The sequence below is a fragment of the Anopheles nili genome, chromosome 3 (genome assembly GCF_943737925.1).
Source record: "Anopheles nili chromosome 3, idAnoNiliSN_F5_01, whole genome shotgun sequence".
NCBI lineage: Eukaryota > Metazoa > Arthropoda > Insecta > Diptera > Culicidae > Anopheles > Anopheles nili.
In genome coordinates this window covers 65,127,952-65,141,993 of record NC_071292.1, presented here as the reverse complement: position 1 = coordinate 65,141,993, position 14,042 = coordinate 65,127,952, and the positions used below count along the sequence as shown (strand labels likewise).

General features: G+C 47.6%; 2 protein-coding genes across 2 annotated transcripts in view; one reads left to right on the top strand and one right to left on the bottom strand.

The window, feature by feature from the left end:
- Nucleotides 1-12,011, top strand: part of LOC128726584 (zwei Ig domain protein zig-8) — a 106,095-nt gene extending 94,084 nt beyond the window's left edge. Inside the window, exon 7 of the mRNA XM_053820399.1 lies at nucleotides 9,011-12,011. Within this exon, the coding sequence (XP_053676374.1) occupies nucleotides 9,011-9,147 (137 nt within the window). The 3' untranslated portion in view covers nucleotides 9,148-12,011. The remainder of the gene's footprint in view (nucleotides 1-9,010) is intronic.
- On the bottom strand, nucleotides 6,852-8,235 carry LOC128726583 (27 kDa hemolymph glycoprotein-like). Its single transcript, XM_053820398.1, has 6 exons — nucleotides 8,134-8,235; nucleotides 7,806-8,058; nucleotides 7,575-7,738; nucleotides 7,386-7,512; nucleotides 7,199-7,319; nucleotides 6,852-7,074 (listed from the first exon to the last, which is right to left on the bottom strand). The coding sequence occupies exons 1-6, from the start codon at nucleotides 8,183-8,185 to the stop codon at nucleotides 7,018-7,020; spliced, it is 774 nt and encodes a 257-aa protein (XP_053676373.1). The 5' UTR covers nucleotides 8,186-8,235; the 3' UTR covers nucleotides 6,852-7,017.
- Nucleotides 12,012-14,042: the final 2,031 nt, after the last annotated feature.

Sequence of the window (14,042 nt, the reverse complement as noted above, 5' to 3'; positions counted from 1 at the left end):
CAAATAATTGCCGGTTAAATATAGCACATCAATTCAGCCGGTGTCAAAACACGCTGCTACGTGGCTCAGTTCCACCATGCGAACGAAAATTTGGTAACAGTTTGCGGTGGGTGACAAAAGCAAAAACGCACGCACTCCCTCCCGCAGGTCCGTGTGGAAATCAAATTAATGGAATGTTGACTTTCCCCGAAGGGCGAAGCTGTTTGCTAGCGTTGCAGTTTCTGGCACCCGTTTTTTTTTTTTTTTTTTGTTGCCCAACTCCACCCCGATGGCACTTTTCCGGCGAAAGCCGCCGGTGCCCAAACATCGAGGTGATTATCTCATCCCGTCTCCAGCGCAAACAAAACAAACCAACCATCTCGCCGGCAGGCACCTTCGTTAATCAAACCGAAATGGCACGTCTGTTTGCGCTTTACCCGGCCACGGCAACCCCACCCCAAGATGGCGGGCTGAAAACGCCGTCAGCTCAGCCACCGGAACGCGATGCTCGCGGAACCGGAAAGAAAAACTATTTACCGACCATCGCGGCCACCCACCATCGCGGCCTGTTAAGCAGGTTGCGGAAAATGGAATGCATTTGCAAAAATTCCACCCAAGCGCGAGAAAGGCCCGGTGCGGGTGGATAGCCATGCCGCGGCTCACATGCATCTGTTGCACCGTATGTCGCGGGAAGCGTAAACGGTGGCAAATGTGCAGCGAACGGTGTGCTCATTACGCGCGGCGATATTCGCCCGATTCTCGGTAATGCTCTTTGGCCGCCGGAACCGCTGATAAAACCTCCGCTCCGGTGGGTGGGAAGAAGGCGCCCGGATTTGGTATCCAAAATGCAAACCACGACGGGGACGACGACGACGACGACGACGACGAGGACGACAAAAAAAAAAGAATCATACCCAACCCGAGTCGGCTGGTGCAGCATCCGAGCCCGAATCATCGACGGACTCACCCACCGTCGTAAAACCGTCGTTGAAATATGTTTCCTGTCGAGTGCCGGCGGTGCAGCGGACGTCCGTTCAAAGGAACGAAATGAATTCATAAGTTGAAACGCTAGACAATATCGCTTTGAATTTCGAGGCGTGCCCGTGAATACCGGCCAGGCGATGAGTCGTCCCGCCTATCCGGAACCCTAGGAATAAGCCCAAGATATGGCCGCGTTCCGACGCGCAGGAGTCTGTGAGAGTTTAATATACATAAAGTGTGCGAAAGGTGGCCGGGGACGTACCGGAATGTTCCATTAAATTTCTAGAAGATGAAGCAGCACGTTAAAGCGATGACTCATACGCTCAATACGCTCGTGAAACATGTGCTGCTGTTGGGAAAAAAATGCATAACACGTTGGTGAATTATGACAGATCCCTCGGTTTAAGCGCTCGTTTCAATCTCCCGTGCGTTCGATATCGCGATAAGCAAATCGCTTTCCGTTGCGTGAACCACGCGCAAATTAATATTTATTAGCGTAATACGCTCATCATTCGACTCACCCGACCATACTGGGAGAAAGCCCTTCCGGAACTGCGCACGGAAAGGATACGCCCGGGTAGCGGAAATCATATTTTTAGCAAATCTCTCGCTCATTATCTCGTCCCATAAACTAGCTCCAGCTACTCGCACTCGCCAGAGCTGGTTGGCAGAACGCATCAATGCTCGAACCTTCGCTTACTTCCGTCCGTTTCGTCCGGTTGGCCACCGGAAGCGTATGGACGGGGCCGCACACGGACCCGAGCATGAAGCCAAAGTGTGCAAAATGCTGCTCATTAAATTATTCATCCTTGCCCAGGTTAATCAAATTTAATTCCATCTCGCCCATTTCCGCCCGAGTGGAATAATAATTTCTTCCCCTTGCTTCGGTTCTTCTCTCTCTCTCTCTCTCTCACTCTTCTCTGTTGCTCTCCTTGTCGTTGTCCTCTTGCATGCCAAAGCCGTGCCCTGGGCTGGGTGCGATGGTCCGTGGGTTTTACTTTTAATTTCCATTGCAATCACGTCCACGGGACTCTATCTTTCGATCTCTTTCACTCGCACACTCCCACGGTCCACGCCAACGAATGGCGAATATGACCGGAGGCTATCACGACAGGATCACGCGGTGGCCAGTACTTATCCCAAGACATGACTGACACGCGAACAAAAAAAAAACACACACACACCATCCGATGGCCAGCGGTGAAGCGAATGTCGATGCTGGAAAAGCACAAAATCCCATCAACGATGGCCTGGCGGTGTTCATGATTTCGAGCTGTTACACCTCACGTGCCGGGACTGGCTATGCTATCGGTCCGTATTAGCATACGAATGAGCTTCCACTCGGGTGCCATTATCGGGCGTGGTTCCGGGCGTGGGCCACCATTCGACCACAATTGACGCGTTCGCATTTTCGCCAAAGAGCGCGCCCGCTGCCAAGGTGCGAAAGCACCCAATCCAGCGATGGCGTCCTTCGAAACCATCGATCTCGGGGGGTGGACGTGCAGCTTTAATCGAGCTTTGGCACACTTTAATGCCGGAACGGAACGGAACTCATCGATTCGCGTAATGTTGAGCCGCCTTACGAGGTGCTAAGGAATGAGATAAGATGTATGATGTTGGTTTAATTTTCCGGTTGCACTTTACGGGCCAGTTGCCTTTAGGTGAAGCTTTTCACTTCATGCACTGCAGGCAAACTTTTCCACCATCGATTTCATCTTGCAAAGGCACGTGGCTTGCTCGAAAAACGCATTAAATCCCAACGATAAAGAGCTTCTACTGTAATGCTTTTTCCATAATGCACGACAGTTCCTAGCGACCTCTGGTAGGGTGTATGTAAATGTCTACGAAAGTCTGACACCACGTCGTACTGCAGCACGAAATAGTCCATTAATTACACATTGCTTCCACTGGGCACCGTTTAGTTCATCGGCTACCGTGACCCCATTACACCCGACACGGTTAGCTCTGGTAGGTGGGAAATGAAAAGAGCACAATAAAGCTACATAATGTGCACACAATCAACCAGCACTGGGGCCGATGTTGCACCGGTATCCGACGGAGGGCTGAATAGCGCACGTGAAGTGGGATGATGTACTTCATTTCCTGTTTACAAAATGCTTCACTCCGTCTACTCCATTGCTCATACGCGTTCGGTGCATGTGCAACCCAGCCTGCACGTTGCATCGTGTCGTCGTGACCGGGGCTTTTGCACGTATGTGTGTGGTGTTTTTTGTTTTTTTATTATTTTTGCTGATTTTCAACTATCCAGCTTTCACGCTTCACCTGCCCGAAGTGCGTCCTGTTTGTGTTTACGTGAGCACTCGAGTGCACAAACTACACCACTCCTCGTATCCTGCCACACTCAGGCGCTACTTTGGCTGACTTCTAGTGGCTCGCACCACCAGTTCCGGCAGCTGCTGTCGTCGTTTCGCTTGTAGTGGAGCTTTCGCAAACCCCTTTGATGGCGTGAAGCGGTCCTTGATGGTGGCACTGACGATCGTTTGGATTTTGTTTGTCGCTAAACTGCAAATAATCACCTTCATTAGAGGACGTGACCGGTGCCTGGCGAGTGCTGCCTTTTCGCAACACCGCGAAGCAACCTGGTTATTGGCTATTGAAATTGCCGGTAATCTCCCATTTTTGCATCCAAAAACAAAGGTGGGCGTTAGACTGGTTGAGACGTGGCCGCTTTTTTGCTTCCTGGAGCCTTGCTTATCCTGTGTGTTTGGGAAATTCGCACAATCAACCTTACCGCATAATCAAACAATGCAGGCATTTGGTTTCGAGCCTTAATCACTGCTTCGCCCCATCCACCCGAAGTATATAAATCATCTGGTTTGCCTTTTGAGCGCAAAATTAATAAACGAACCCACACCATTCACCTATCTTCCCACGGCCCTGGCCGTGGAAGACATTTTTGCATGCTCATCCGTTTCCGCATCCCGTCAATCCTGGCTGTCATCAGCCTTCTGTGGTAGCATCGCACGATCAACCAAGTTGACCCAGTTTCCTTCCTGTGGTTGGAGCCAAAATGACGACGAAAAAAAAAACCCTTTTTCAATTTGATCGGTTTCGTGTTGCGAACGCCAAGGACATCCCTTTAGCCGGATGCTAGCGTCCAAGGAACACCGAGAGCTGCGTACCTTTCTTGCGTGGTAGAGCGCAACGGAGAGTAAAGTGAACCAGCTTCTTCGGTGGGGCCCGAACCGAATCAAAAATGGATCTATTTTCCACACGTCGAAGGATCCGGTCTGAGCGGACAGATTACGAAAGCTCATCCCACCAGTAATCAATCATTCGTGCGGCAAACAGTTTGCGCTTTCTTCGTCGTAAATTAAAAAATCGTAACGGCATTTCGGAGAACTACGTTTATCTATTTTTAAAAACACTAAACAAAATAGAATAAAAAAAACCAATCGATATCGCAATAATTGCCAACTATATGCCTCATTTGAGAAGAGTTTTTACAGCCACTTGCTGAGAGTTGTATGAAATGCTAAATTTCAATAAATTAAATTTCATTTCGTTCGCTCACTTTCCCTCCCTTGAAGGCGAACTCGCATGACAAATGTACTGTCCGAACGGCGCAACCCTGCCGAGGCTGATGAAGCACTCACCTATTTTGATCCTGGCCTTCGAAAGCATCCTTCAAAACGGCACTCTCGTCCTTGTGCTTGTGGAGGCCGTTTTGAAGCTGCAAACTAGATAATGGCAATCCCCGACGCAATCGTTTATCATTTTGAATACTGCTTTCGGCACTATCACTTCCCGTTTCCGGCGAACCCTAATTCACCGAACCGGGATGAGGCTTCAAAACACTCGGAAACATTTCACTCACTTCGTCAGTTTTTATGAGCATGTTTTTTTTTCTTCTTCTGCCTGCCATCCTATCCCACCCACGGCCACGGAGTACCAGCGAAAGACAATGCGTCTGACAAAGTGGAGAAATGGAGCTTTAAAAACTCACAACTGCCGGGGGGGTATGGTTCTACAGCGGGCTTCTAGAAAGGGAGTGAGAGATAAAGAAGAAGCAAAAAAAAAAACGAAACGCCCCGAAAAGCTGTAGCTTCTTCGCCCACGCAAAATCATGAATCACGATGCCGACTAAACGGCGAAAAGGATATGCGCCACGAGTGAGGAACCGAATGATTGATTAGCGAGCACGTCGCTTCGCTCAATTTTGCGCCGTCTTCCGGCGCCCGGCGGGGCGTCGCATCGTTAGCGCAAAACCCGGGGTGGATTTTGAATGCGGAACCGCTGCCTAGCCAGCGAGCTGAGCTTCGGTTCCAGGCGCACACCACTAGTGAAGGTTGAGTGGAATGTATTTGCATAGCATAATCACTTGTTTATTTTTCTATTCCTCATCAACAGAAACTCCTTCGTCAAACTACCGAACTTCCATGCCATTCGCAGGGCGGTTTATTTCTTTCATTTCTTTTTTTTTTTCATACCCTCCGATCATTTCGGCTTCTTTCGTCCATTTTCTAACCTGCGAAAGGGAGTTCGCTCTCCCACACACATGCCGGGTTTCGTGCGAGGCAGCACGACTCGTAGCTCTTCCGGTTCCGGCCACCCGTCCGGGCTCGCATCCGTTTGCCGATGACGGACGGAGAAGTCATAAAGTATAATGGCGAATGTTGTGCGGAAGTTTTCAATATGCATTAGAAAGTTCCCGGTTGAGTTGCATCACGTTGCCGTAGGCATCATCACCGGTCGTCGCCATCATCGTCGCCGAAGACGGCATTCGAATTGCACGAGCTTGGCTCTCCTGCGGCACCGGCGATGCAGTGGAAGTGTCGGACTCGAAGCGAGTATGCATCAAACTTTGCACTATCTACCCATTTTTGCAACCGGGTCAGGGTGGTCCCGTGCGCGTGTCCCCCACGAGGATGAAGCGTTCATATTCTTCAAACACTTTTATAGCTCAACCCGGGTAACTTTTGGCAGCTAAGGACTATTTGAATGCCTCTCGAGCTCGAGGGAACTTACTCAAGAGGCCTCACGTTCTCGCATCCTGCAGTGAAGGAATCGACGCCGAAAAGCGGGTGAACCAAACGGAACTTTCGCGTTTGGCGTAGGTTCTCAAGAGCGAAACCCTTCATAATGGTTGGGTCGTTCGTTCTGATGGCACCCCGGAACCATTTGAGATGAATTCCATTATCCTCCCCGAGCGCGGGTATGCATACGAACTTTCCATTACGGCGGAATGTTGCTTTGTTTCCGCGTGGTTTCCATTACATGCCGCTGCATTCCACCGATCTGGCTGCGGGTACGGCATTGAGCGCTAGATTTGTAGTGAGACCGGCAAAAAGGGAGTTGCATTGCGGAAATTCTTCGGAAGGAAACTTCCGCATGACTAATAGATGTCGCAACCTTCAAAGAGATACTTTGCATCCTTCAATCATCGCTTGAATTGTTGCCTTCGTATCGAACTACTTCGCTATCGATCAGCCGTTCTGGGGCAGGGAAGAACCAAATATGCTTGGCTAATTAAAACGACATTAAACGGCATCTAGGTACTAACGTGTAAAGTTTGATAATGCCTTTAGGATTCGCTTTCTTGTTGATAGCGTTCCCCTAATCCTGGAATACAATGCTCATCGACCTTCACGAAACATTGCTGATTGAGCATTGCAGTGTTCCTGTGTGCGTCCGTTTGCTGAAGAATGTCGCGACCCTTCATCTATCGCTTACGAAATCACTGTACTCATCCCAGAGAAGCTAGAATTGCTACAAACAGCAAACATCGTGAATTGAAACGTAACACACTCGCACGCCGTTGATCGAATCTTTCATTGCTGCAAAATACAGGTCAAAGCCAAAAGGTCCCACTGATGATCCTTGACCGCGAAACTGTGAGTGATACAGTCAACCAAAAAAAAAAAAACGCGCTCGCTCGTACGGTGCCGCAATGCCGAGGGGCACTGTTTTATTGCAAAATACAACTCCATCAAAAAGAGAGAGAAAGAGAGAGAGAGAGAGAGTGAGAGTTACATTATCATGGCAAATCCACGGTACCTAAAACGGGGAACCACATTAGCTCGATCCACCACTGGTTTAGTCCTCGTCGACGGTATTGTTATCAACGAGCGTGACTTTTGGCACCTCCACGTACTGCGCGAACGGTTTGAAGCAATGGTGCACGTTCGGGGATCGGCAAATTCCGGGAAAGAGATAATAAAAAATAAAACTGATTTAGCACAACCAACTCAACGAGCGATCGTTTTTTGCAACTCACATTACGGCACGGCGTCATGCGGACGAGAGTGTTGTGGAACAGGTCGTAGACGCTGATTAGATCCGAAGCCTTGCACAGGCCCAGCTTACCCTGAAGACAATCCCGGAAGCCGAACATGGTGCTAGGGTGGTAGAGTGAAGATAACAACATCAGAAAACTCGACGGATCGCGAGACCCATGTGCTTACCTGCACTGATCTTGCGTCATGTTCGAGAGGTCCCAGTCATCCGTCGAGTTCAGGAAGGAGTTGGTGCATTCCTCGAAGCTGTCGCCCAGCTTTTCCAAGCAATCGGAGTACTTTGGCTCGTCGTACTCTGCAACGGTAGAGCGAGAGGGTCTCAATCTGCCGGAAATTGCCTTAGCAGCTTTTACTTACTGAACAAAATTTCACCATCGTTCTTGCACATCAGCTCGACCGCGTCCGGCAGGATGCCGACCAGGGCTTGCACAATGGTGTAGTCGTCGTCCTCTAGGCAGGGTCTGACATCACCCACCAGCTTGTTAACGCAGGAGTAGGTTTTGCGCAGCTGTGGACAGTAACTGATCGCGAGGATTTTGAATATTATATCCGTAAAATAACGTATGCCCTCCACACGAGCAGACCTACCGAGGGAAGAATGTGAAGCGGGTTTCGTTGGACAGCGTGTCAACGTCAGTCATTAAGCCCTCTAGATCGAGGGAAGCCACGGCACACACCATTGTCTCCTGCACCGATGACATCAAGCCAAGGAAGGCCGCATCGGAGCCGCTGTTATTTTTGCACATCTCCTGCAGCTCCTTCAACATCTCACCGACCTCACCCGACTCTTCGGAGGAGTTGGAGCTCTCGGTTCCCTTCGACAGTGGTGAGGCCCATACCGCTGTGTTTCAGAGCGAATCGACCGTTATTAAGCTTTGCACCTACCAGTGAGCAACCCTTTGTTTCCTTTTGTTACCTGCCAGAAGCGCCAGAATGCCGAACAAAACCAACGGTGCTACTTTCGCCATCCTTCCACTGAATGCTTTACTCAAAAACACGTCCTATCTGCTTCACGAATCGACACGAAATAATCACACGTTCAGCTCGAAAACGACTGGACTGACAAACCCGCGAACATCGAGCTGATAAGTAGTTGGAGCCTCAGTCAGTCGCGATGTTCTGAATGCCGCTCGTGTGTGTGTTTTTTTGCTTTTGATTATTCCAAGAACAGTGATAACGATTTCAACAACAATAGCAATAACAACTAGATCACCATATTCTCGATGAATTCAAAACGTCTTTCCTAATACGAATCATGATACGATTCAACGAAATTACAACCTTCCTTGAGTATAGGCCGTGCCAAACGTGTAAAATACGCTGCCAGATGCAACCATATTCAACAATTTCTTATCACATTTCTATGTCATTATAGCGGAACGTTTGCCATAACAATAACTGCCTTGACATCCTGTGAATCAGTATGCATATTTTTGTATTTTTTCTTTAGAAATTTAGTCATTAATAGTTTGAGAAAACCATGAGGGTGATTGTTCATGCTCTCAACAGCTACATGGTTAGATTTCATGCCATGGACACTATTCACCAAAGTTTTGGGGCATCAAAACTAAGAGCTTGTGATTAGTTGAGGCTATCATAGGGCGAATCAATAAGAGTCCTCAACAAGGATACGAAAAAGTAAACAATTAAGTTGATTTCTGCTTCCGTTTGTCATACAAACCCCAAAATCACACACCTTACTCCACTGATCCCTCGCTACTGTCCATCAGCAATCCGTTTTCCACCATATGCCTTATCGTGCATGCATTTTTTTTCTTTCTCTTCCATTGCAGGTGACAACACGGCAGCGATCTCACGCCGAAAAACGAGCGGAGCAGCGGCAACTTCCCAGCTGTCCGCCATCCTGTTCGAGTGTCTGTTCTTTCCCAGCGTGATACTGTCCTATCTGCTGAAGTCGAGCTATGCCTAATGGATGGATCCGAGAAACGGGCCACCGCGTAATACAGGTTGACGCCGGAGTTGAGACTGGCGATGAGAAATTTAAAACCTTCCCCCATTTTGGTTTGACCTTTGACAACAGCTGTACTTCCAAGAAGTGTACCGGTATTGCTTTCACAGGGTGACCACACGGACAAAGCCGTACCCTCGGTACGCACCGTACGATTGTGGATCGCTGATTAACGATCGTCGGAAGTAGAGTGCGACAAACCAGTGAGCGTAAAAGGTTCGAGCATCCCACTAGCAGGGAGCGTCTTCTTTGTAAATAGGTAGTAATGCGTTTCATTTCGGTCAGTACATTTTGTGTTTGCCTGTTTTCGCGCACCTCACGTTCACCTCGCGGCTGGTGGTTGGGTTCGTTCGGTGGGTTCGATCGCTCGATCAACTCGAAAAACACGTGTCACGCCCTTTCCCAGCTCGGGAAACCATTAAATAAATTAACTCGCTGAATACGAAACAAGCAATATCTAGCGGTGTGGAAAGCGGGCTGACCGAAAATAAGCACCGAAGAAGTGCAACAAACGAAACAAAAAAATAATACACCTCACTGCCCGGCGTCCAGCGCTCGAAACGAAAACAGTGCGCCCGAAGCACGAGATGACCCGCCCAACGGTATGGTCACGTGTAAATAAATCGAGAGCTTAAAAATTAAATGGACACACGCGCGCACGCAACAACCACAACAAAAAAGCAGAGCGAAGCGAATCAAGCGCTATCGAGAGCGGGAAAAAGGGTTAAAAAAAACAAACCAGTAGGCATTTGGGGGTGGCAAAAACAAAATGGGTCCAGCAGCTCATCCCTGGCCTCGCGCACGTGGATGCATGCATAGTTAAAACGCGCAGTACGGTTGGCGAATGAATTAATCAAACATGACTTGTGCCACCGGAAGCGCTGGTGCATGCGATCCGTTTTCGGGAAAGGAGCGAACAATGCGCAAAAACAAAACTACTGGAGATGCGTGCAAAAGGAGAAACATGACGAAAGAAAAAAAGAAACGAGATAACCGTAACAGCAAACCGAATGGGATGAATAAAACACAGTTGAAACAATACAAACTAAGAGCATTGACAAACGCAAAAATGGATGCATAATTAAAGCACGAGCTAAAACAAGCGAACAGAAAGCGTTGCACTCGCGACCCGCGCGTGGGTGTGCGTGCGCGCGTTGTGCAAATTAACGCAAAATGGCAAATTAAACGACGCTCCACGAGTTGGCCGGGTGGAACAAGAAACGCGCATCCGATAGTCTGTAAATGGAGAGGCCTCGGAACAAAATGGAAACTTTCGGTCCAGTGCAAGTCCGAGGCGCATAATGGGGATGCGTACGCTCGAATGGTGCAGAAAATAAGTGGAATCGAAAATCGGCCCTTACAATCACACCATCACAAACACGGCGCAAGCGAGAGAATGAAGCAAAAAGCGCGGGCACACGCGAACTACGTGTGGCGAAATTTGTAAATACCAAACCATTCGCACGATCCAGCCATTCCGTTCGCAACCTCTCCACTGGTTCGGCAGACAAATCAACACAAAAGTGCATTAATAATGCATCGCAAGCCCACCCGCGATTGCCGGCCCGATTGAAGTGAAAAACGAAAAAAAAAAGAACCCAACCGCTTTCAATAAGCCAAACAAATGGTGAACCAGATAATGAACAGGATACCCCATCGGCTGGAATGGTTCTCGCCTGCTCGGATGCGTGCTCGTGTGTGTGTGTGTATTTGCATGGAATGCAGCTGATTGCCCGGCTTCATTGATGAAACGCTTCATTTACAACTGCCCCCATCGAGCCTGGTGTACGTGGAAAATTCCCGATTCCACTGAAAGCACAAGAAACTGTGCGTCTATCGTTCTGTTCCGCTTGATAAACGCCTGCACAGGCAAGCGAACCGGAATGGCTCAACCACTGCTGGTGAGTGGGGGTGGGTGTGGATTTTCCCGCCCGATCAACAACAACAAAAAAGATACCCCGCATGGATCAAATCCATAATTGGAGCTTATCACAATGAACCGACCATTAATTATGCAAACAGTCGATCGTGCTCGTGCACGGTTATAGTCGTTTTTTTCGTCCTCGCACGTTTAAAATCGAATGCATTTACGTTTTCGCAACAGATGCGGGAAATTGCGTTTGATTGAAGGTATGTTTGCGATAACTGACGTCAAGCATGCCGATCCAAGCGTGGATGGAACAACTTTGACAGTAACAAATCAGATTGCATTTCGAAACGACCTTCCCGGCTGTGCGCCATCGATCTTTGTTCTGGAAGGATCCGTTCATTGACCCTTGTCGTAAATGAAAAAAAAAGATACTTCGTTCCGTGAAATTTGCACGTTCACTGCACTCCATTTTGAAATCATATTTATGTTCCTGTCCGCCTGTCGGTTACCGCACAACTCGACAGCATTTCGTCGCCGTTGTCAGATGGCGATGCATAAAATGCTCATTACACTGATTCTGGCATCCCTTATTCCGTCGAACTCAGAGAACGGCACAAAGTGCACCGAAACGCGCGTCAACTTTATCCAATTTTAGCTCTTTATTTCTTCTCCATCGTGCTCAAGTAATGCCGGCGCGACAAAGGAAAACTCAATGGAGAAACGAGAAAAACTGCCACCATACCAATATTGGTGGAAACTTTCAACGTCATTCCATTCCCATTGTTGTCGGTCTCTTTTCGCACGAAACAATGACGCACGGTTTATGAAAAGCTCATCGAAGGAATAATTTACAGTTCACTTTGCACTCCATTTCTGTTGCCAAACGGAATGGTAAGTCGAGCTGGTTGTGAAACTAAGCCAAAAATGGACGGCAACAGCGTGAATGACGAACGAGTGACGAATTTCAAAAGCTTGCGATCGAGTGGGGATTTCTCCTTGATTCGGGCCAAACATTTGAAAGAGCACTGCGCTTTACGGAAAACTCGTGAAAAACAACTGCGAGTAGAGTTTCTTTTTCGGTGAAATTTGTGAATGGTCGCACGTTAGCGTCTCTTTAAGCAGGCACTTTACTGCATGAAAACCACAGCGATTTTACTTGTATAAGTGGCGAGGCGCTTAAAGCATAACTTTCTTCCCCACAAAATCAGAGCCTGTACCATCCGATTCACCAGTGATGAACCCAATCCACCAGCGAGGAGCGAGAAGGGCGATTAGAAAGACAGGAGTACAACAACAAACAGCATTTCGCAAGGAATGCTCTGATCTGTACATACAAACGCGAAAGGATCATGAAATCTTTCGATAATGAAATATTTCTTTTCATAGCAAAATATATGTTACTTTCTTCTCGCGAGTGCTACTGTATCTGTTAAAGCGAACTGTTTGTCTAAGGAATTAAAATAAAAATTTCCACAGGAAATGTGTTACTGTACTGCGTCGAGGACGGCAGGCGGATAAATGGTGCACCGTGATGTTTCTACGGCGTGACTTTAACGTTTTCCTTTTCCTCCTCATGTTGCGTTAAAGCTGTATAGTACGAAATAGTGATCCAGTGTTTGATTGGGTTGAACGAAACTCACATTCCCTTCGGCTGCCTGGTATTTATGCCGTTCCTCTTTTTTTTATTTTTCAAAAAAGATCTCGAGCAGATCCGGAGGATAAATAGTAAAGCGGACTAACGTACTTAAATGGACAGAGAAAAAAGCGAAGAAAACCGATAGCGAAAAGGAGAAAAAATAATAACTTTGTTACCAACTTCTGGAGATTCTAGTTACAGTACCAAGAGCAACATAGGAGATAGTCTTTCCGTTATCTAATGTAAAAAATGGATTACACAAAACAGGATTAAAGTCAAAAACTCATTACTAAAGCAAGGTGACACTCGAAAGCAGTAGTATTGTACGAGTGTTCTCAAACAAAGACCACAAATGCATAGGCAAAAAGGTGCAAAAGCCGAACAAAACAAAACAAAAAAGACACAAACGAAAACTGTAATATAAAACCATTCCGAGTTTATGTGTGAAAACCAACAGAAGCCGAGCTTCTAGAGCAGTTGCGGAAAACAAAATGGAATTGTAATAATGAAGATGAAACGGAGGATAAGGAAAACAAATATGCGGTCGAAACGAATTAGAGCAGGAGAAAAAAAAAAGAAATAAAAAACTAGCGAAATAATTACACTTAACGGTATTCACAGCAGAAACATTCATTACCAAACGAGCAAAAACAGGAAGAGCGCAAAGTGAAAAATCGAAATTGAACAGCAGCAGAATTTAGAACACGCAGCGCCAACAGAGGCAGGCAAAAGGACACACAACGCGAATCGAGTGTAACAGTTGTTAAATCTCTCTAATCAAATCGATGTGGATGCGTGGTAATAGGAAATGATATTCGTACGTTCCTTCCGAACTAGCGAGGATAAGAGAATGAATGCATGAATGCATGAGCAAATGGTAGAGAAAGACAACATTATCTAACTAATGCGGTGGGTCTTAGAGTAATGGTGCATTTGTGGGTAGAGCGGGAAACAAAGAAAATGGCCTCGGTAACCAACAAAACCGAGACCATCATTGCAACCCAAGCTCTTCCGGGGCGCGGGAGTTCGAAGCATTTATCACAAGGAATTTACCGTAGAGAACGCGTACATATATGTAGAGACAAAAGGGGAAAACGCATCTCATGCACCATTAACACCATCTCCCTTTGCTCCACACAGACGTTCGGGCACGAGTGCTCACGCAACCGATGCACAACGCGTGTGCGGAGGTTTATCAAATTCAAATCGATTCGATCACAATCTCGAAAGGAGATCGGGGTGCGAACGCGAGCACGCGAACCACCCCGTGGCACAAACTCACTGTCACTGAATTGTTTGAGCTACACCGAACGGAAGGAAAACCCGACAAACTGAACAAACATGCACCGA